Genomic DNA, 23,443 nt, shown 5'->3' with positions numbered 1-23,443 from the left:
TTACTCTTGACAAGTGTCTTATTTCTTATGCCACACACCAGTATTCTTGCTTTTAGTTTGTTTTTCAGATATAGTCTCTCACTTTTGTTTGGGGCCTGTCTAGGACAACGATCCTCCTATCTCTACCTCCTGTGATCCTCCTCTCTCTGCCTCACAAGTAGTTGGGATAACAGGCACTTATCACCATACTCACCTTGTTTTTGAGATAAGATTTTTGCCAATTTTTGCCCAGGCTGGCTTCAACCATGGTCTTCCTGTCTTTGCTTCCTTATTAGTTAAAATTAGAATTACTTTTTTTTAAGATTGTGAAGATTGTCAGGACTCAAGCAAACGGGATTTTTAAAGTATTACTATTTACTAATAAATTCACCCCTATTGGAAATGTGATAATACAGTACAGTTTGAGCAGTGAAAACACTATTTATTTTGTGCCCAAAGGCTATTTCTCTTCCATGGAACCCTTTCCTCCTTCATCCACTTGGAACACACCTGGTAGTGTATTTGAAGCAGCTACTATATACTAAGCATTATAAGTTGGGGCATCCCTTCATCTACCCCAATCCTACAGAAAGAATTCTGATTGGTCCAAGTAAGCCATGGCAATCATATTGTGTTGTGCTGGTGATTGGTCAAGTGGTGGGCATATGTCCCAACTCTTGCAGAAGTAAGAAAATGTGTTACTTCTCTGCCCTAACTAAAAGCACTTCAAGAAGAAAAAATGTGTAGCCTCTGCCCCTGCCCCTTTCCTACTGGTGTGGGGACATGATACTTGCATCCCCCTTGCAACCAGGAAGCCATAAACATAGGGATGTAGGTAAAGAGAAGACCAGGAGGTGGAGGACCCATTATGATGCCACCGTGCACTATTGCATATACCTACCTCCAGACTCCTGGCTAGAAGAGATAACTAAATGTTGCTAATATTTAAGCCATTATCATTTGCAGCCCATTGCATATGCAAATTGATGCAATCTCCAAGGAATGGAACCTGGCAATATATTTTTCTTTTGACTGTGCATACCTTCCACTGATAATTCTACGTATCAGAATTTCTCCCACAGATAGGCTCACATAGTGCTCAAATAAGTCCATTTAAATATATTAATTACAATATTATGTATGTAACAATATGGTTAGATAGATTATGAAGGCTCCAAAAATGGAGTACATACGGAGTTTAAAAAGATAGGTCCCAGTTTGTGTGCACTGGTAAGAAATTATATGCTAGATATACTGAAAGAAAGACATAAAATTAGTAATAGTTGAAGCATCATAATGACACACAGAGATATTTATGTCTTTTTTTCTTGTAAGTGTATTACAGATATTTGAAATTTTCTTTTTTTCTTTCTTTTTTTGTCAGTTGAACTCAGGGCCAGGGCATTCTGACCTCTTTTGCTCAAGGCTAGTGTTTCGCCACTTTGAGCCTCAGTTCCACTTCTGGTTTTTGAGTGGTTAATTGGAGATAAGAGTCTCACAGGGCCTTTTCTGCCTGGACTGGCTTTGAACCGAGATTCTCATATCTCAGCCTCCTGAGTAACTAGGATTACAGGCGTGAGCCACTGGTGAAATTTTCTAAAACACAATTTTAATGATAAGGGCAGGAACAGTAGTATGAATAGTAAGATATTAATTATGTGAGTTTTTGAAAAATGCATATGTGAAGGAGCCAGAATAGTCCTGGAATCACATGACAGAAATGTTATGGTTACTTCTTTTTCTCTTTCTCTTTTTTTTTTTTTGTCAGTCATGGGCTTGAACTCTGGGCCTGTCGCTGTCCCTCAGCTCTTCAGCTCAAGGCTAACACTCTACCACTTGAGCCACCGCCACAGTTCCACTTCTGGTTTTTGAGTGGTTTATTGGAGATTAGAGTCTCACAGACTTTCTTGCCAGTGCTGGCTTTGAACTTCACTCCTCAGATCTCAAGCTCCTGAGTAGCTAGGGTTACAGGCATGAGCCACTGGCGCCTGGTGGTTATGCTTACTTTTTTTTTTTGTCGGTCCTGGGGCTTGAACTCTGGGCTTGGGTGCTGTCCCTGAGCTCTTCAGCTCAAGGCAAGCGCTCTACCGCTTGAGCCACAGTGCCACTTCCGGTTTTTGAGTGGTTTATTGGAGATAAGAGTCTCACAGACTTTCTTGCTCGGGCTAGCTTTGAACCGTGATCCTCAGATCTCAGTCTCTTGAATAGCTAGGATTACAGGCGTGAGCCACTGGCGCCCAGCAGTTATGGTTACTTCTAAGGAGAGGAGGACTTGGAGAAGACTAAATCACTCGTGTCCTTTTGTCCCTTTTGAACTTGTATTTAAAGCTGGGTACAGTGGTACATGCCTGCAATTTCAGCTACTTGGGAGATCAAAGCAGGAGGATGGCAAGTTTGAGACTAGTTTGGGTAACTTGGTGAGATCCTGTCTTCAAGTAAAATTTGAAAGGTTTGGGGGTGCAGGTAAGTGGTAGAGTTTGTGCCGCATGCTTGACACCCTAAATTCAAATCACCAATAATAGCAGAGAGAGAGAAAAAAATTAAAATGAACTAAAAACTGTCATTAGTTCTTATTTTTTAAATCAAACAAAGGCAAAATATATAGGTAGGTGATAGATAGTCAGACAATCTGTATTTTCACAGTATGGCTCCCTAGGGTTGCTTAAGTTCAAGCAATATCCCCAGGTACCAACTCACCTGGTGACTGAACGGGTCAGCCAGAGGCTGCCAAGTTCTGAAAACAAGTTAAATATTTCACTAGAGCAAAGTTACAAAGATGTTGGGGACAAGGAAAAACTTGATCTGACCCAAGTGCTTCAGCCTATAGATGAAAAATGAAACAAACCAGAAAGCTATTATTTTCATGGGATGTAAAAATATTTCTCTTCTAAGAAGTTAGTTCCAGGGCTAGAGTACAGCTCAGTGATAGAACACATACAAGCTCCTGGAGGCCCTGGATTCCATCTCCAACAAAAAAGTTTCCATCCTAGGTAACATTTTAAAGCAGAAAAGCACAAGGAAAATGTTTTAAAAATCATTTCAAACTTAACTCTCAGTAATGACGTTATACTTTGGTGTGAATATGTGTATATCTGCTCATGTAGGATCAGAAAAGATCTACCACTTTGTAATCTCATTCTTTCCTATTTAAAAATATAGTATCTTGGGGGCTGGTGGAGTGGTTCACATGATGGAGTGTCTGCCTACAAATGCAAAGCCCTGAGTTCAATCCCCAATCCAATAAAAATAAATAAAAACACAATGCTGTCTGTAGCATTAAATGCCATTTTACAACATAATTTTCAGTGTTTGTACAGTGCGCCAATAGAACTTTTCACTACTCTTACCAAGTTCCCACACTGGACATTAAGTTGTTGTTCCTTTTTTTTCTGGCTACATAATTCTAAATGATAACTAATGCCAACCATTTATTTTTAATTTAATTCTAATTTTGAATTAGCATGCATAAATAAATGAGTGGGGTTTGTTATGATACTACCACAGATACAAACAGTGTACGTTTAGTGATCTCTGGCTTCCATAAATACTCCATTTCCTTTTTCCCTTCCTTCTTTCCTTCTGTCTTTCACAAAGTATTTATTGGGACAGGTCTGTAGCTCAGTGGTAGAACATGCTCAAGGCCCTAGGTACCATCCCCAACACCATGGAATAAACACTAATTAAGAGCAACACAACCAGGTTTAAATAAAGCAACTATAAAAGACATATGAGGTCTGGAAAGGTGGCTCAGTGGTCGAGTGCTTGCCTTGCATGCATGAGGCCCTAGGTTTGATTCCTCAGTACCACATAAGCAGAAAAACCAGAAGTGTAGCTGTGGCTCAGGTGGTAGAGCACTGGCCTTGAGCTGAAGAGCTGAGGGACAGCGCCCAGGCCCAGAGTTCAGGCCCCACAAGTAACAAAATAAAAGAAAAAGAAAAAAAGACATATGAGACATTTGTGGCAATTTGTAGACTAGCCTTTCATAATGTTAAGAAATTACTATTGTGTGAGAATGGTTGCATGGTTAGATAAAAATTCTCATTTTTTTCAGAGAGTACTATTATTCTTAAAGATGTCAGCATAATTGCAATTTGCTTTAAAACACTTTTGCCAGAAAAATGAAACAAATACAGAACATGATAATTGTTAGATTTATACTATTGCTTGCTTTCTGTATATTTGAATTTTTCATTAAAATGTTTTAAAGATGAATACTTTGGGCTAAGCACTGGGCCGTGAGCTGGGAGTTTAACAGAGAGCAATATCGACCTCTACTGCTCTCATGGAGTGCACTATCTTTGGGAGCAGTTTCCATCAGCAAGTCTCAGATGTAACTGGACTGTTGCCTGGAGGGCAGATGTGGGCCTGGGTTTTCTGGTTCTCTACATCCTGTCATCACTGTCAGAATATTTCACAAGCCAAAAAACTACCTTCCCAGTATCTCAGGGTCTTAGAAGACTTCTCAAAGAATAGTGTGGTAATGACATGTCAAAAAATAGCTCAGAGCCGGGCGCTGGTGGCTCACGCCTGTAATCCTAGCTACTCAGGAGGCTGAGATCTGAGGATCGCGGTTCAAAGCCAGCCCAGGCAGGAGAGACCGTGAGACTCCTATCTCCAATAAACCACCAGAAAACCGGAAGTGGCGCTGTAGCTCAAGTGGTAGAGGGCTTGCCTTGAGCTGAAGGGCTGAGGGACAACGCCCAGGCCCAGAGTTCAAGCCCCACTGCCGACCAAAAAAAAAAAAAAAAGTAGCTCAGAGTCAGGCACCCAGTGATTCATACCTGTAAGCCTAGCTACTCGGAAGGCTGAGACCTAAGGATCATGGTTTGAAGCTAGTTGGGGCAGGGAAGTCTATGACAGTCTTATTTCCAATTAACCATAAAAAGCGAAAGTGGAGCTATAGGTCACACTTGAGCTAGCCTTGAGAAAAAAAAAAAAAAAAAGCTAAGGAACAGCACCCAGACCCTAAATTCAAGCCCTAGAACCACTACACACACACACACACACACACACACACACACACACAGAGCTCTGTGGTATGTGGCATTCCTGCAGTTCTGTACAGCAAATGTTTCCTGGATATCCACATATGATTGGCATTGTGAAGGTACCAGGACTGCCAAATGTAAATTGCATGGCCCGCAAATTCCCTGCTTATAATTTAGGGGAAGAGATGAACCCTGCACCCAACCCAGCCAGGGGAAGGGGAGTTGGCAGGAAGAATGGTCAGGCAGCCATCTTCACTGATAGAATGCAAGAGCCAGCAGAGCTGCTTAGAAAAGGGGTTGATGAACAGCCAGCCAGCCCCACGGAGGGGCTGGAAAGACTCAAAGCATACAAGAGTAGATGAGGTAGTACCGGCATCCCGGAGATCAGTGATTGGCAAACTTCTCTAAAAGGCTAGCTGGAGAACTTATGTTTTACAGATCGAGGTAAAATGGAAGGTCTCATGTCGCTATCTATATACAACCAGGGAGAAACTTTTTTTTTTTGGCTGACAACATTCAAAACTTTATTTAAAGACTCTGAAATTTAAATTTCTTATCATTTTCCCGGTCAGAACTGTTATTCTTTTGTGTGTTTGTTTATTCCTCACTACTGATTATGTAAAAAAGCATTCCTATTTCATGGACAGTCCCCAATCAGACTCATATACTTTGCATCCTCCTACCTAACACGCGGTGTGGTTGTTACCCAGATGGCTTGTTTGGGGGTGTGAGTAGGGGGAAGCTCTCAGCTCTGCTCCCCAGAAAGGGACTGATGGCACTGTTACCACCGGGTAACCAGCTGGGGTTGTATGGGTAGTCACTTAACCTCTCTGATCTGTTTCCTCACCCCCAAAACCCGAGGACAACCACCACCTTACAGGCAGTGTGAAGGGGGGAAAAGGCGTCTAAGCCATCCTTCTTTGCGCACAAGAAGCGTGGGTTTGAGGATGGAGACCCAAGACCCAAGGGACTTCCAAAGAACCCAGGGCAGTGGACCGGCTCCGGACCATGGCGGGCCCTCCAGAGCAAGGGGTGCGATGCGATCCACGCTGTGGTGTACACAGCAGGCGCCCAGGGCCGTCGGGGGAGGGGGGGCGCAGGAACTAGCCTCGTCTTGGCTCCCCATCTTGGCTCCCCATCTTGGCTCCCCATCTTGGCTCCCCGCGGCCCCGGATCCCGCCACCGGTGCACTGCCGCGACCTCCCCTCACCCCCACCCCACCCCACCCCAGCTTGGTCCCCAGAGCCACCGGGGCCGCGCCACAGCCCCTGGGGAAACCGCGAGGATTTCCCATTGGTGCGCCTGGGACTCTGGGGCCCCGGGGCGCAGCAGGTCCGGAGGCGCGCACGCGGCGCTGACCTCGCTGCCTCCGGGGGCAAATCTCGGTCCCGTGGGGCGGGGCGGGCGGGCTCAGGCGCTTGGGGTGCGCCCAGACTTGTTGCACAACTGGTGCCGGGCAGCTATAAGAGGGGCCGGCAGGCATGGAGCTCCATAGGAATCCCGGAGCCAGAAGCTGCGAGGTAAGACTCGCTCTCCTCCTCTACTGTGTCTTTTCTCGGCAGGTCGCGGCACCAGCACTACCCTCTGTGGACTTCGCGGAGGGGGAAACAGAGGCAGGTGAGAGACTGTGCGGAGGGCTGGGTTGTGGACTTCGTGGCTTTGAGCTGACTCCTAGCATTGCGGGAGTTGGGGAGCGCTGGATTCCTGGTTGGGTTGGGCAGGAAACTGTCCTTGCACAGCCAAGGCCGCAGGAGATCGTCCAGTCTGCAGAGGTGAGATGCTTTGGGAATTCCCTGGAGGAGAGATCCCTGAAGGTCAGGGTGCCTCAGTTCCATGTGGAAGGAATAAAGTTGGTCAAGCATGGGAGTCAGGTGCAAGCGTCGGATACGGATTAGAGAGCCTTGCTCTGCCTGCAGGAATTCAGACCTCGTTTTCCAGTGTGGGCCCCCGATCAAGAAGTGGGAAGGATCACATAGGCTGACATCTGGGCCTAGAACTACTGTGGGGGAAGAGGTGGCCAGGAAGGCCGGGTGCCAGTGGCTCATGCCTGTAATCCTAGCTACTTAGGAGGCTAAGATCTGATGATCGCAGTTCAAAGCCAGCCCAGGCAGGAAACTCCGTGAGACTCTTATCTCCAATTAATAACCAGAAAACTGAAATTGGCCCTGTGGCTCAAGTGGTAGAGCATTAGTCTTGAGCTGAAGAGGTGAGGCACAACGCCCAGGCCCAGAGTTCAAGTCCCACAACCGACCCCCTCAAAAAAAAAAAATCTGACAGGAAGAACCCAACTGTCCCTGAGAAACTACCAGGGCCTTCCATATCTGTTGCAAAGCTGCATAAATCACATCTTTGAGGCACAGGGTGACAAGTCTCTGGGGCACAGAGGTCCGGTTTGTGGAAAAGTAACCTTCAGGGTCGGTTTGTTTGTTTGCTTGCTTGTTTTTTTAAATATTGTTGTGCATTTCTAACCAAAATGGCTGAATATAACTGCCAATAGGTGAGCTCCAGGACCCTTTTCAGCCCTTCCTCCAACCTTCCTTCTGCCTGGGCTTGTATTAAACTTAGTGGTGTGTGGTTTGCCTTAAAGGTTCTGGCACTTTTGAACAGTAACCTTTTAAATACTGCTAGATCAAGTAAGACGAGGGGCCTGGTTGGTAGTGGTGGTAGTGATAGTGGGGTGCATGTGCGCCCCCCCCATGTGTGGGTGTACATGTGCGTGTGATGTGTGTGTCTGTGTCTGTCTGTCTGTCTGCTTTAGAGAGAACAAGATGATTTGTTTCTGTTGGAGATGGTCTTCAGGGGCCACAGCAGAGGGCAGGCACTTGATACTGCTGTCTGGGTATTCTGCTGGGTAGCAGTTGCCTCTCTTGGCTCTGATTATGTTCATTCTACAGAGTTCTGTGAGGTGGGAAGTGGTCCACTGGGACTGGGACAGAGTTTTCAATCCCTTTCCTGCTAGAAGGTTCTATGGGAACATTTTGATGGAATGACTTGGTTGTTCCTGCTTGAATGTCCTGGGAAAGGCAAAGACCGTATCAATTATTTATCATATAGAGGTGAGGAGAGAAGCAAAGAAGAAATGGATGCTTTGGGGTTATTTCTTTTCTCAAGCAACTGAGGACACTGGGCTGAGGAGAACATCTCCATTTGGCCAAAGAACACCCTTCTTGTGTGTGTGTGTGTGTGTGTGTGTGTGTGTGTGTGTGTTTCTAGGGCTGAGAACCGAACCCAGGGCCTTGCGCGCGCCAGGCAGGTGCCCTTCCGCTGGGCTAAACCCCCAGCCCCCCTTCTTGTGTTTTGTACGTACTATCCCCCAAGTCACTCTTCTTAGTATCTGTGGGAAATACTTTCCTCCCCCTTTTCCAGGAAATAGTTCCAAGTGCTAAGGACAGAACCAGAGAGCTTGCTGCTCACCCCCAGGCAGATGGATGCCTCACGTCTCAGTGACCTACACGGAGTACAGAGATAGCCATCTAGAAGACCTCTTATCATTGAAATAGCCCTAGTCATTGCCCTACCCCAGCTTAGATGCCCCCAGGAGAAAATAGGAGCCAGGAATAGAAAAGGGACTCCAGGGAGATGGAATAGCTATAGGTGTGCATTCCTGAGCAACACCTGTGGATTAGTGGAAAGTCCAGCCAGATTATCTGGCTGCCAGTCACTCAGTAGCCTCTATCTCCATTGTGCTGGGTTGGGAAGAAATATTTTAGAAACCATAGATCCATGTGGCTCTGGGAAGAGCACCTTGAAATTCTTCTCTCTCCATAAAATGATCTCTCAGAAATGGAAAGAGAGGTTGTTTCTGCTTAAGAACAGCACACAAGGCCTAGAGCTGGAGGCTCGTGCTGTTAATCCTAGCTAGTCCTTCATTCATCTGAGGATCACAGTGAAAAATCTGTCCAGGTAGAAAAGTCCATGATACCCTTATTCCCAATTAACCAACAAAATAGTGGGCTAGAGGCATGGATCAAGTGGCAGAGCATCAGCCATGAATGAAAAGGCTAAGCAAAAGCATAAAGCTCTGCATTTAAGCCTAGTACAGTACAAGATAGATAGATAGATAGATAGATAGATAGATAGATAGATAGATAGATAGATAGATAGATAGATAGATAGATGATAGTCAAATAGAGCATATGTGGTGCCCAGGCCCACAGACTCCTTTGTAGTTGTTCCACACGTGACAGCAGCCTTGCTCCTCAGCAACCTGTATGTTTCTCTCTTTCCTAGTATTTGTTAGCTCTCTGAATCTGAATCCATAATCAGTGTCCAGGCTGACATTTCACCTCTATCACAGAAGATTTAGCCCCCATCTGTTGTATATTGTGTATGCAGCTTGGATAGGAATATGACCTAACTCTGCAGGGAAGCCATTGAAAGACAGGAAGGCAGAACAGGGCTCTTGCAAGGCCCAGGGAGGGCCAGAATGCAGGAGCAGTGCCTGGGCTTGTGAATGGGTACACTGTGCAAAGGGGTTGTGAATGAGTTTACCGTGCAGAAGGGTTGGGATGGAAGTCCAGACAGAGACCAGCTCAGCTGAAAGAACTCAGGGCCATGTGAATGCATGGGGTTGACCAAAGTACCTGAAAAGGAACATTTGTACACTAAAGCACTTTCTGTCTCCATTAAGACAGCTTCTTAGAAGTTTCTGTTGGGCAAAAGTGAATTCCAACAGCAACATTCACATGGGAGCAGGTGAGCTGGCATAGAGGTAGGTTAACTTTTTGTTTTGTTTTGTTTGCCAATGAGGACCAAGGATAGGCAATATTTCATTTATTCATTCAACAAATACATAACAAACACCTGCTCCATGCCAGACCTTTGATGAATGCTGGAACAAGTGTATAATTAATGGTGGCACCATCTTCCTCTGAGTCAAACTGGAACGGCAGATTACCCATCTACACTGCACCAGGGAGCCACTAAAAACTGATCAGAGTTGACACTGGCTGTGAAATCTATTTGCTTTCCTTGATAGAATAGATCGACCAGTAGTTTCTGATGAATGGAAGGAATATAAGCTCCTCATCCACACCCTGATACCAGCTAGGTATGTTAACATGATTTCTCAAATGAAGTTTTTCGTTGCAAAAGAAGGGAGAATCTCTCCTGCTAGCTCAGTGACTTTTAAAAATTGTGTATTTTGGCCAACATTTGAAAAATGAAACTGGGCACCAGTGACTCACACCTATAATTCTAGCTGTCCAGCCTTAGGGGGGAAAAATCTTGAAACTCCATCTCAACAGGAAAAGCTGGGTATAATGGTAGAAGTGTAAATAGGAGGATCACAGTTCAGGCTGGCCTGAGGCAAAAAACACAAAACAAACAAAAAGAAAACCCAGCTTGACTCTAAAAAATAAGCACAGCAAAATGGGCTGGAGATACTGTTTAATTGCCTAACAAGCACAAGGCCATGAGATCAAATTCTAGTACTACCCATCCCCCCACCCCACCAAAAAGGGGGAAAATTAACTGAAACTCTCAAGAGTTCCAGTTCACATACAGTAAAGGTAAATTGTTTATTTGTGACATGGTCTTGCTTACATAGCCCAGGCTAGTCTGGTCTTGTTTTCTCACAAAATACAGCAAATATATTACCCAAGCTAATATTTTTATTTGAAATATATTTTAATTGCCACACAGTAATTGTACACATTGATTGATGGAGTATTTCAATTCATGTTTATAATGGACAATGATCAGATCAAGGTAACTGGCACACAAGTCAGCTCAGACATGTACCATTTCTTCATTTGGGGAACTTTAATATTGATTATGTCTTGGCTATTTAAAATTGATTAATTGTGGTCAATCATAGCTATGCTACCAAGCTGTAAAACATTAAGACATGATTCCTCCTGTCCTTGTAGCTAGTAACTGTCCTCTTGCCATACATCCTTCTCAGGTTCTGGGAACCATAGTTTATTCTCTTCTCCTTCCTCTTCTACTTCTTCTCCTTCATCTTCTCCTTCTTCGCCTTCTCCTCCTCCTTCTTCGCCTTCTCCTCCTCCTCCTCCTTCTTCTTCTTCTCTTCCTCCTCCTCCTCTTCTTCCTTCTCCTCTTCCTCTTCCTCCTTCCCTTGTTTTATCTTCTGCCTTCATCTTCGTCCTCCTTCTTTTCCTCTTTTTCTTCCTCCTCCTTACAGTTCTGTGCTTTCTTAACATGTGCTCTACCACTTGAGTCATACTTCTAGCCCCTTTTGCTCTAGCTAGTTTTGAGAGAGAGTCTCTCTCTTCCCTTACCTCCCAGGTCAGTCTCAGTCCTTACTTCTCCCAATCTCAGGTGAATGCCAGATGTCCAGCATGGGTTTAGATGGGGGGTCTTAGTAACTTCTTGCTTGAGCTGGCCTTGAACCAAGAGCTTCCTTATTCTACTTTCTGGGTAGCTGTGATTACAAGCATGACCCACCATACCAAGCTTCTCTTCTCTACTTTTTTGAGAATAACTTAACATAATATCCCTAGTTCCATCCATGGTACTACAAATGGTAGAATGTCATTCTTTTTTTGTGATTGAATAGTATCCCCTTGTGCATGTGAACTCGAGTTTTCTCCATTAATTCATCCATCAGTGGACACCAATGTTGATATCATATTTTGTCTGCTGTAAATAGCATTGTAATAAATATAGGAGTACATACTAAGTTAATTTCTGTTGGTTATATATCTAATAGTGAGACTGCTGGTAGTTCGAATTCCATTTTCTGGTGGAAACTCTATACTGTTTTATGTAACTGTACTAACTTACATTCCTACACATAGAAGATGAGGTTCCCTATTTGCCAATCCTTACCAGCATTTGTTACCTCTCCTCTTTCTGACAATCACCATTCTAACTGTGGTGAAGTGATAGTTCATTATGGTTTTGAATCTTATTTCTCTGCTGATTATAAATCTGAGGGTTTTTTTTTTTTTTGGTCAGTCATGGGGCTTGAATTGTGGGCCTGAGTGCTGTCCCTGCGCTCTTCAGCTCAAGGCAACTGCTCTACTGCTTGAGCCACAGCACCACTTCTGGTTTTTGAGTGGTTTATTGGAGATAAGAGTCTCCCAGACTTTCCTGCCAGGGCTGGCTTTGAACCGAGATCCTCAGATCTCAGCCTCCTGAGTAGCTAGGATTACAGGCTTGAGCCACCGGCGCCCGGCTTTAAATCTGAGTATTTTTTCATATACCTGTTGGTCAAATGTTATCTGAATTTAATTCACATTAGTATGCAGAAAACTACCAGAGAGAAAGGTGTAAAAAACAAATGGCTGAATTTTTTTTAAAAAAAGAGAGAAAGAAGTGTGCTAGGTCCCTTGCTATGTATCCTCTAGTACCTTCAACCAAGGAAGATAGACAGAGTACAAGGCAGCCTCTGCCAGTGAATGGCTCTGTGACCCAGAGTCATTCCAACTTTCCCCCCAACACTACATAAGAAGTCAGGGGACTGACCTGGCCTGGGCTCAGCTGCCCTCCACCCTGAACGTAGAGAAGCAGGCAACATCCCTGCCCATCCCATCTTGACCTAAGGTCCACTAGTTCTGCCTGCCCCTGGCTGGAGGAAAATGAGGGAGCTCCCATCTGGCGGTCATTAGCATGATGGGAGATGCAAAGGCTTGGTCATATCTGTAGAGAAAGAGGGTGGGTAAGAGATACCCACTGGAGAATTGCCATGTGGGCAGAAAGTCTGCCCTAGACCTAGGTCTAGTCAGAGATGGGAAACTGGTGGGCTGATGGGATGGTTATATAAGCCTCTCCCTCTCGCTTTAAGTCTATATCTGTAGCCACATTTTACTGGTGCTGCCCCAGGAGCTCCATTTTCTGGGGAGAGGGTGTGTGTGTGTGTGTGTGTGTGTGTGTGTGTGTGTGTGTGTGTGTGTGTTATTGTTTGAACTCAAGGTCTCATCTTGCTCTGAGGTGCTCTACTGCTGAGCCATACCCCCAGCCCCTTTTTCACAGGTTACCTTTTGAGAGAGCATCTCACTTCCTACCTGGGGAACCTGCCTGAACTTCCATTTACCTATTGTAGGCTTCCTACTGTAGCTAGGATGACAGGTGCACACCTCTACCCCCAGCTATGGGTAGGGGAGGAGTCTTGTAAACTTTTCTTCTTGTTCTGGTCCAAAACTATGAAGAAAGGCAGTCTGTAGGAAAGCCAATGTCAGGGGGTGAGAGAGAAGAGTGATATTAAATAGGCTTAGGCCTATTTAAATATACTTAAGCCTCCTGGGAATCCTTAGCCTCTACACCCTGTTCTCCGCGCCCCCCCTTCCTCCACAATTCCTGATTCCTGATTTGCTGTGTTCTATGTCCTTTTGATATGTGTACCTGGCCCACAATGGCTATTGCTCACTGTATGTTAGCTGCCAGCCATCAAATCACTGATGAGTAATTCTTGCATATTGGCATGGAGCTCAATGAAGCTGAATTTATTGTCTTGAATTATCCTGCCTCTCCCTAGGCCCTTCCCTTCCTAGCTACTTTCCCTCCTCTTATCAGGCTCTAACCAACAATGTACTCCTTAGGTATTGAAATTCAGGTGATAACTAGTTGCCTCCAAAGGATTATATATGTTGATGTGGCTCTGTGTGTGATGCAAGTGTGCTTGTGTGCGGTGTGTGTTGGTGCAGCAGGTACTCACCGTTACTTTGATCTCAGGTGGATTTGCCATTCCTACACCCCTTTGCAGCCTCTAAGCCTGGCTTCTTCTCTTAGGCACACTTACAGCAACAGTTACTCAATTCCATGCTTTATTGCTTTTCAGCATTCACTGAGGCATATTATCAGGGCTTGTAAACCTGGTTTTCCATTCAGGCAATAGCGGGTGACCATTATGTAAGAATGGCTGTGATGTGACCACAGTTGATCAGACAGTAAATTTTCTCTACAAGGAGGGTATCCTCAGCACATAAATCTTAGAAAATCCTGAAATGCAATCTTGTGATTCAGGGACAGACTTAGAAATGCCAGGTGCCCTGTTGAGATGGCCTGTGGGAGGCAGGGGGCCAAATACTTGATTCACAGCTGGCTACAGGTGGTGTGCCCTGAGCATTCCAAGCTCTGCACAGCAATTACAATAATTTTTCAACAGCTGGCATTTACTCCCCAAAACTTGAGCCAGACACACGCATTGTGGACAAGGGCTACACAGGTTCTCATTTACCCTTTTGATCAGAGTAGTAGAGACAGCTCTGTCACTGTATCCAGGAAGATACACAGACTTCTGGTTCCTCCTATCTTTGCTGGGATTTCAGACAAATAGTACTGTATGGGAGATGCATTGCAAGACTCCATTAGATACCTGACATTTCTGGCAGGACTGAAGTCCATGTTGCTAAATTATCCCCTGTAAGGCCGGCATCATTGCCACTTATTACAGTAGAACAGATTTATTCTGTCATTCCATGTCTCATGCATCCTTTGGGGCCATTATTTTATAAAATAAGGGTTACTTAAATACAAGCACTATGAAACCATTACAGTGGGTCCAATAACTGAGACAATTACTAAGTGACTAATGGGGAAGTCATCTATACAGTATAGATACACTAGAGAGAAACATTTACATGTCCCAGGTGGGATGGATGAGAAGGTATGAGACTTCAACACATTAGTCAGAATGGCACTATTTAAAGCTTATGAATGGGCTCATGTTAAATTTTCCATTTGAGGCCATAGATGACCTTGGAAAGCAAAACCAAGGACTGGTATATTCAAGTCTGCTGAATAAACATCCTGGCTTTGACACTTAACCTATTTGACTTTAGGCAAATTGGTTTGTCTTCCTGAGGCTCATTTTTTTCTCTGTAATAAAATTCAGATGAAAACAACAACAACAATGACATGTCTTTGATTAAACATTATAAATAATATATAAAGAGATTGCTTATTTTAATTTGTTGCCAAAAATGAATTATACTAATATTTTAATGGACCAAAAAATGTATTACTTGGTTCCATCATGACCCAGATGAGGAAGAAACAAAAGGAGCAGTTAACTTCCTTCCCATGTCCAGAATTTCACCCTAATATTTACCTACATATTATTATTTTGGGCTCATACACATATGCTTAGCATGGATCACTGGCTACAAACTTGCATGCATTTGATTTTATTACATTTGCCTCATGTATCTCATTAAAACTTAGCTTCTTAATCAAGGATCTGCATGTTATTAATTTTAGAGTTCACAGCTCTGTGACTTTGTAAGTTTGACGTATTCTATGTGAAAGTGTTGCATTCTCTCTTGTCTCTATTTACAGTTGATCACTTGGCCACTTGCAATAACTGCTTTCTACTCTTCCTAACTCCTTCTTGGTCATTAATCTCCAGATAAGGTGACCTCTCTTCCAGGCATCCTCCTTAGGACTCATGCACTGTCTGGAACTCTCCTGCTTGCAAAGCTCTCCCTTCCTGTGTTGCTCTACATTGCCTTGCCTGTTAAGCCATGAGACATTGGAATGTAGGGAGGATCTGGAGTTTTTCCTTGGTTCCTTGGTATCTAGCATTGCATCTGACTGGTTATTCCATGGCAGAGAAGTTCTACTTAGATTCAAGTTCCCCAGGGGAAAGGTCATCACAACCATAGCAGCAGGCTGTTGAGAAAATAATGGAAGAGCAAGGAAGTAACATCTCTATATGACAGGGAAATGAAACACTGAGTTCACAAGCCCCTTCCATTCTTTCTCATGTATTATCTAATTTGTTCCTCATAAAAGCTTAGAGAGAGGTGGAGTTTTGAGCGGTTGCGTGATATGTCTAAAGTTCTGTAGTAAGTAAATGACTAGATTCCAACAGAGCCTTTATCAATTGGTTCTCTTTCCTTGAAGCACACAATGAAGCCTCCCCACCCCCATCACGGCCACTGGGTAATTTGATCACTCCTGGGCTCACTGCTCTGTGGTCTACAAACATGTTATCGTGGTTTTATGGATGGGGCAATATGCCTCTTCCCAAGGGCATGCTTTATTAATCTAGATCTAGACAGCAAATAATCTTTGGCTTTGAGGAGATGATAGCTCTGGCAGAAAGTGTTTTTATCCATATCTGGCAATGTGGTTAGTAGCAGGGCAGATGGATCTATTCTGATACCAGCCTCTTGTAATGTGTGGTTCTTTGTATTTTCAGATCCAAGAAACTCATCCTGAGATTGAAAAAATGCGCTGGGGATTCCTGTGCCAGTTTCTGTGGCTTTGGTACTATCTATGCTATGTTCAAGCTGTGCCCGTCCAGAAAGTCCAGGATGATGCCAAATCCCTCATAAAGACCATTATCATCAGGATCAATGACATTTCACACATGGTAGGGACGGGCAGGGAGTGGGGAACAAAATAGAACTATGGGCCAGCCCATAGTTCTTATGATGGTTCCTTAATCCAAGAAATATTTATTAAGCACCTTCTGAATGCCAGGCACCTTGGAACCTGAGGATGATTTCAAGGCACAAGGCTGCCATTCTTTCTGGTTGTTTCTCTTTAGTGGTTCTACTATGAAACCATTGTAAGAAAAAGAATACTTTGCCATATGCTACCGCCTAAAAAGAAATCATAGTGGTAGGTGAGGGGGAGGGAAAGAGGGAGAAAAATGAGGGAGGGGGTAACAAGTTAGACAAGATGTACTCACTTACGTAATTACTTACGTAATTGTAACCCCTTTAAAAAAAAAAAAAGAAATCATAGAGCTAGGAGCTGGTGGCTCATACCTATAATCCAAGAAATCTGAGGATCTTGGCTTGAAGCCAGCCCAGATGGAAAAATCTGTGAGACTCTTATCTCCAAGTAACTGGCAGAAAGTTGCAAGTGGGAATATGGCTCATATGGTAGAACAATAGCCTTAAGCAAAAAAGCCAAATGAGAGTGTGAGTTCAAGCCCCAGAATAGGTATAAGGGGGGAAGGAAGGAAAGAAAGAAGGAAGGAAGGAAGGAAAAGGATTCTCTGATATTATGAAGCCCCAGAATGTTCTATGATGGCAACCCCAGACCTCAAAGGTTAGCTGAGGCAGGTGCAGTGGCAGGTAAATGTATAGTAGCTTTGCTTCCTCCCTCATCACTGACCACTTCCTGTCTCATCCTCTCCCCTCTGCCTCCCTTCATCTCCATCTTCCTTGACATCAGGGGAAGCTATAAAGTTTCCTGTGTCTTATTGGCTAGTGGGCAGATCCCCAGCAGCACGCTTGCCAGGCATCTACCCCATCTCTAGATGTATAAAGAATTAGGGTTCTTGTAGTTTTAGCTGTGGCCTCTCTCATCACAGCTTATCCTGCTTTCTAGCAATGAGGAGCAAGTTTTCCCTCCTTCACCATCAGGCCTCTGAGTATTTATTAACAGTTGTTATTGCCCACCTTAGACTTCCTCTGGGGTCTGACAGACTATACCTTCAGCTGTTTCCCAGATGGGTCTATAATTGACAAGAAGAAGCCTAAGTAAATCTTGCAATCTTTTGTGTGTATGTGTGTGCCCCAGTAGCGATGTTTGAACTCAGGGCCTAGGCACTTGTCCCTTAGCTTTTTCACTCAAGGCTGATGCCTTACCACTTGAGCCAAAGCTCCACTTCTGTCTTTTTGGTGGATAATGGGAGGTAAGAATCTCCCAAACTTTCCTGTCCAGGCTGGCCTCAAACCTTAATCCTCAGATCTCAGCCTCCTGGGTAGCTAGGGTTACAGGTATGAGTCATGGGCATCCAACTCATCTGTGAAATCTTAAGTGGGTTCCTCAGCTTTTTTCTATCATTATCTAGATACTGGAACATCACATAGTCTTTATCAAGTTGCTATGAGACAAAGCAGATACAGCAAGTGCAACCACACACACACACAGACACACACACACAGACACACACACACACACACAGAATGCAGAAAATCTGGGATCTTCTATATCTCTTGGCCACTATGGGTATCTTAGCAGTGGCCTTGGGAAGTCAGGAAGAAACCACGTGGCCAGAAGCAGGCCAGAACTAGAGTCTTGTGTATTTCATAGAGGAAACCCTGAAGTCCTTAAAAATAGTCACTCAACAAGGCTACATGTGAGATACTGGGAATCCCAAGTTGGGTACTCTCAAGAGCAAGTGTCACCGGCTGTTGGGATGAGGAGAGCCCTTCCTGGTAATTGAAGTCACTGAGGCAAAGAAGAGAAGTGGGGTACTCCCTAGAGAAATGACATTAACTCTCAGAGCGAGGGGAAAGCATAGTAGTAAGAGAAAGGAATCTGCTGAGTGTTAGAGAGACTTTACTAAATAAGAAGGGAGCTATTGCTGTTTTTTCACAGAGGCCATTTGAAGAAAGGAATGGCCAAGGAAGAGTAGTTGGAAGTGGAGGATAGGATGGTTTGGAATAGGCAGGAATCTAGGAAATCAGTCTGGTGATCACTTGGGCACAGAAAATAAGAGCCTGGAAAGGCAAGAAAAGGGAAAAGGATACAGCCATGAGAATGAGCTTCTGCGCTCATGGTGATCACAGAGGACTTTGAAGGATGGCTTCTTTGCCTGCTTTCTGAGCACTTTCTCTCTTTTTTCTTCCTGTACAACAGCCTCTCTCCTCCAGACAGAAGATCACTGGTTTGGATTTCATTCCTGGCCTCTTCCCTGCTCTGAGTTTGTCCAAGATGGACCATACACTGGCAGTCCATCAACAGATTCTCACTAGGTTGTACTCCCAAAATGCGATGCAAATATCTAATGACCTAGAGAACCTCCGGGCCCTTCTCCAACTGCTGGCCTCCTTCAAGAACTGCCCCCAGCCCCAGATGAGTAACATGAAGATCCTGGAGAGTCTGATCAGTGTCGAGGAAGCCTTTCGCCACTCCACGGAGGTGGTGGCCCTGAGCAGGCTGCAGGGGTCTCTGAAGAACATATTGAAGCAGCTGGATCTCAACCCTGGGTGCTAAGGCCCTGAGGGCCACTTTTCCTTCCAAGGGCCACGTGGAGGGAAGAGACTGGCTTTCATCTGTCTCCAGGAAGTAAGAGCTTTATGGGGACACCCCTTATTTGGGACTATGTTCATTTCTGTCATTCCTCTAAGCCATCCTTTAAGACTCCATGTTATTTAAACCAAAGCTCTATACACAATTCCATGCTCACCTCAAAGGAGTCCCAACCAGCTCAGCATGGATCGTACCTATAATTTTCATCAAATTCTTCAGCTATTGACAAGAGTCGTCCCTATCCCCTGTTCCATCTCTCTGTGCATGCTTCACTGTGACCAGGGTGATTTCAAAGGCCTGTTTGGCCCTTCAGAGCCTTTAGATATTCTCAAAGTTCTATCTGAAAACTCTAGGGAGCCCTATGAAGGCTACATCCACCTCACAGTTGGAAACTCCCAAGGAACACAAGCATTTGTTTATTTATCATGCATTTTACTCTAGATGGCTTTGAAGTAAAGCACCAGCTTTTTCTAGGCTTTGAGGTTAGCCAGGGCTGGGGGGAATACTCTTGGAGGGTGCTATTTCTAATTCCATTGATGAGTGTGGTTGAAATAAACCCACTTGGAGTGGCTGGAAGATTAGGGTTAGGATTGACTGAGCAAAAACCAATCAAAGCAGCTCTCTTCTCTGGTGACTGACTTTGTTTCTGATGTGACTGACTTTAGGTTATAGTGTTTGCAATGGCATTGCCCTGAGTGGATCCTCAAGGGCTAGGATAGTCTTAAAGAGAAGATAAATTTTGTCAGGTGTAATGTGTAGCTGTGTACAACATGGGGGTGGGGAGGTAGGAAGGATCTAGAATGTGTCTTCTGAATAACATCTGGGTGCTAGGCTTTTGGGAAATGATGATGTCATTTTCATATCACAAAAAGAACAAAGGATGTAGCTCCATGAAGGGAGGGTCCTGAAGAAAGGGTTTGTCAATATGTGACGGTCACATATTCCAGACAATGATCCCCAGGGCAGGAGTCCCCCTGTGGAGCTCTGAGTGGTCCAGGGTTGAGCTCACACTAGGACACTGTCCCAATTTGTGAAAGGGTGGTTCTCATCTGACTGACTCATCCCAGCAAGACCATTTCCCACCTATTCTGTGGGGAGTAAGAAAGCCAGTAAGAAAGCCAAAGTCCTTTGCCAAATGCCCCCCAGCATTGGGACAGTACTGCTGGTGAGTGCCAGGGCCCCAGGCCCAGCTGCCAGCATGGCCCTTCTGCTGGAGGTCATGTTGACAAGGTTGAACAAAGGAATTTGGGTTTTTCCACCAGCTTGCTGCCTTGATGTCACATCGCTCTGTGAGTGATGATTCTGCCCAAGCAAACTTGAATCAAAGCAATATACTTTAAGACTGGGCACTGCTTTGTGCTCAACCCTAACTGGTGCTGTGAGCTTCTGAAGCTCACCAGATAAATGTGGAAGTCAGCCATACTGATTTTCACCAGAGTGCAAAGGCACAGTGCCGTCTTTAGTGGGTGGGAAATGAGATGAAAATAGCAGTGCCCAGGAGCCCACAGGGAACTCTGCTTGCACTCTGTAGCACGTGCATACTTTTCAGGGCACATTAGCATCTATTGCTAGGTAGCACATCCTGTTGATGCAGGATCACTGCAACTGTAAAAATAAGAAAATACTGACTAAGCATTCATATTCAAAATCCTTGGGACCAGGGTATTTTAGATTTGGGATCTTTTAGGGCTTTTTGGATTCTTAGTCTGGCAATGGAATATAAGTATAAACATAAAATTCATTTACATTTTATATATGTCTTATACACACTTTGAAGATTATTTTATACAATATTTTAAAATAATTTTGTGCATGAAACAAGGCTTAATGGAGTGGAATTTGACACACATGGTATTTTGTCAGCACTCAAAAGTTTTGTATTTTGGAGAATTGCAAATCTTATTTTGGGTGATGGGAGGTGAAGAATGCATATCCTGTACCTAAGACCCTAAAAGCCAACAGATAGCAGAACCAGGCCTAGAGCACAGGTCCTCAGAGCCCCGAAGTGTTCTTCCAGCCAGGTACTGCTTTCTGGAGATAGACTGGTACAGGAGAGGTCACATGTGCTAACTGGAAGAGAAGAGTTAGAGGATGGATTTTAGAGAGGTAGATTTCCTGCCAAGAGGAGGCTGTCAATAAAAGCTTGATATAGGGAAATACAGCAAGTGACAGTGGAAAGCAGAGAATGAGGAGGGATGGGAAATGGCATGTTGAGGAGGCCTTGAGGGACACAAAATCTGAAGGTCTGGAGCAAAGGAGGCATGGGTGGCAGGGGCAGGCAGCTCTGAGAACTGAGCAGATCACCTTGGCACCTTACCAGGCTAAGAGGTCTTGAGCCTTTTGCTCATAAGACTTGGAACAGAGCTCATTCCCAGAATATGAAACTTCTCACAGGAACATGCTTATCCTTTTATGGTTTTTGTAAGAATAACAATAAAAATTTTTGAAATCAAATAAATTAACTTGTTTCTGTTGCTTGATATGGAGGGGCTTCAGGAGAGTTGTTTGTGTGCAACAGGGCAAGACCTGTCACTGGAGTCAGCGCCACCCAAGCTTGGCCACGGCCAGCCACCAGTTATTCAGGCAAAGGATTACCTCAAATCCCAGGGCTGGTGAACAAGCACAGTCTGCACCAGGGACAGCAAGGTTCTGCAAATCAACCTCAAACACCGGCAGATTGTTGAAAAACAATAACAACAACAAAGACAAATACCAGACAACAAAACCTAAGGAAACAATCAAACAAACAAAAAAAGCCCAGTGCCAGGGCCTGTAATCCTAGCTACTCAGGAGGCTGAAATCTGAGGATTATGGTTCAGAGCCAATCTGAGCAGGAAAGTCTGTGAGACTCTCATCTCCAATTAACAATGAACAACTATAGCTAGATGTGAGCTATAGCTCAAGTGGTAGAGAGTGCTAGTCTTGAGCAAAAAAATAAAAAAAGCTCAGGGACAGCGCCCAGGCCCTGTCAAGCCCCAGGAACCCTCCATACACACACACACACACACACACACACACACACACACACATACACACAAAGCCCTCTTCCAGATCACAGACTTGAATTCACATGGATGGTAAAGTAAAAGAGGACAAGGACTCTGGAGGTGTTGGGGACCTCTTTTATAAAAAGTACTAATCTCACTTATAAGACTCCCACCTCATGATCTAATCGCTCCAAAACCCTCACCTCTAATATCATCACTTAGGGAGTTACAATTTCAACATGAGAATTTCAGGGTACACAGTCCATTGCCCTGGTGTATGAGCTTGGGGAATGGGAAGGGAGCCCCAAGCTTCTGAATGAGAAGAGACTACAGAAAGGAGCTATCAGATTTGGCTTTGGCAGGTTTAGTGGGTAGCTTGGCAGTTCAAAGAAGAAGCAACCTCTGTGCCAGTTGGAGCTCTTGAGCTGTTAATGACAGAAATCCAAAGCAAACCAACCTCGATGGAAAAAGACTGCATCTGCCCAGGTTGATACAAAGTCCAGACCCCACACCATCTTCATGGCCTTTCCCCTGCACCTCTCTTCTCCAGGCAACCCCTCCCTCCTATATGGTGGCATAGATTGCTCCAAATCTCCAGGCTTGTGAATCCTTAATGCCCAGGCTCACAGGAGAATTATGTCTTTCTCAGTCTTTAGTGCCAGTGAACACCTTGAGGAGGGCATGTGTTATAGGGCCACATATCCACACCGTTACCAAAGATGGTCTTAAAATAGAGGATCAAGGGGCTGGGAAGGTGGCTCAGTGGTAGAGTGCTTTGCCTTGCATGCATGAAGCCCTGGATTCTATTCCTCAGGACCACATAAGCAGAAAAAGCCAGAAGTGGTGCTGTGGCTCAAGTAGTAGAGTGCTAGCCTTGAGCTGAAGAGCTGAGGGACAGCACCCAGGCCCAGAGTTCAGGCCCCACAACCGACCCCTCTCCCCCCAAAAAATAGAGGATCAAGGATCCCACCACAAGATGTAAAGTGGACAAATAAGTAAAATGAACTTGTAAATATAGAAACCATACATGCACAGCCTCTCATGCTCTCTGGAGTCCCATGACATTTATGGCTCTGCTTAAGAAGACTTTGAGCCCCACCCCTCACTCCTGTGACTCCCTGCCACAGACAGCTCATCCTTGTGAGCCCTGTGCCAGCTGGGGGACATGGAGAGGGGTGGTGAAGGACTCACTACCCTCGCATACTGGTTCTTAGTATTCCACATTCATGTTTTCCTCCATACTCTCTTCCATCCTCATTCTCCCAGACTCCCACTGCCACCCCCAGGCAGCAGCTCACATCTGTCCAACAGCTGGCAGAGTCTGAGTATAGCACTGGCCACATTCACTCTCCAAAGGAAAGTCTTTGCCAACTCTGATGGGAGAAAAAAAAGCCAGATGTATCCAACAGAACCTTTCAAAACCTAGAGGCCTTAGTGGCTTTCAACTTAACAGCATGCAACCAAGAAAAGAATCCTCATTTTCTACAAGTAATTTATTCCAGGCTTTTAACATCAAGAACCAAGTCTAAGGTGGCAATATCCAAAAGAAATGTACACATTACCTGACTTAGGAAATTATAACCCTTCTGT

General features: G+C 44.6%; 1 protein-coding gene across 2 annotated transcripts; it reads left to right on the top strand.

Annotated features, from left to right (window-relative positions):
* The first annotated feature begins 6,472 nt into the window (after positions 1–6,472).
* Positions 6,473–19,256, top strand: Lep (leptin). 2 transcript variants are annotated; one of them, XM_013019968.1, is made up of 3 exons: positions 6,473–6,487; positions 16,075–16,248; positions 18,474–19,256. In XM_013019968.1, exons 2-3 carry the CDS (start codon positions 16,105–16,107, stop codon positions 18,828–18,830), a joined length of 501 nt encoding a protein of 166 aa, XP_012875422.1. In that variant the 5' UTR covers positions 6,473–6,487; positions 16,075–16,104; the 3' UTR covers positions 18,831–19,256. The 2 variants fall into 2 exon arrangements, with proteins under 2 accessions (XP_012875422.1, XP_012875423.1); XM_013019969.1 differs by lacking the exon at positions 6,473–6,487 and adding an exon at positions 6,558–6,584.
* The last annotated feature ends 4,187 nt before the right edge of the window (positions 19,257–23,443 follow it).

The sequence above is a fragment of the Dipodomys ordii genome, unplaced genomic scaffold (genome assembly GCF_000151885.1).
Source record: "Dipodomys ordii isolate 6190 unplaced genomic scaffold, Dord_2.0 Scaffold48, whole genome shotgun sequence".
NCBI classification, from domain to species: domain Eukaryota; kingdom Metazoa; phylum Chordata; class Mammalia; order Rodentia; family Heteromyidae; genus Dipodomys; species Dipodomys ordii.
This window is presented reverse-complemented; position numbering and strand designations above follow the sequence as displayed.

Excerpts from the sequence above, each read along its gene's own strand:
- Lep (XM_013019968.1), top strand. The coding sequence starts at position 16,105 with ATGCGCTGGGGATTCCTGTGCCAGTTTCTGTGGCTTTGGTACTATCTA. Across the intron at positions 16,249-18,473 it reads TCAATGACATTTCACACATG|CCTCTCTCCTCCAGACAGAA; the intron begins GTAGGGACGGGC and ends CCTGTACAACAG.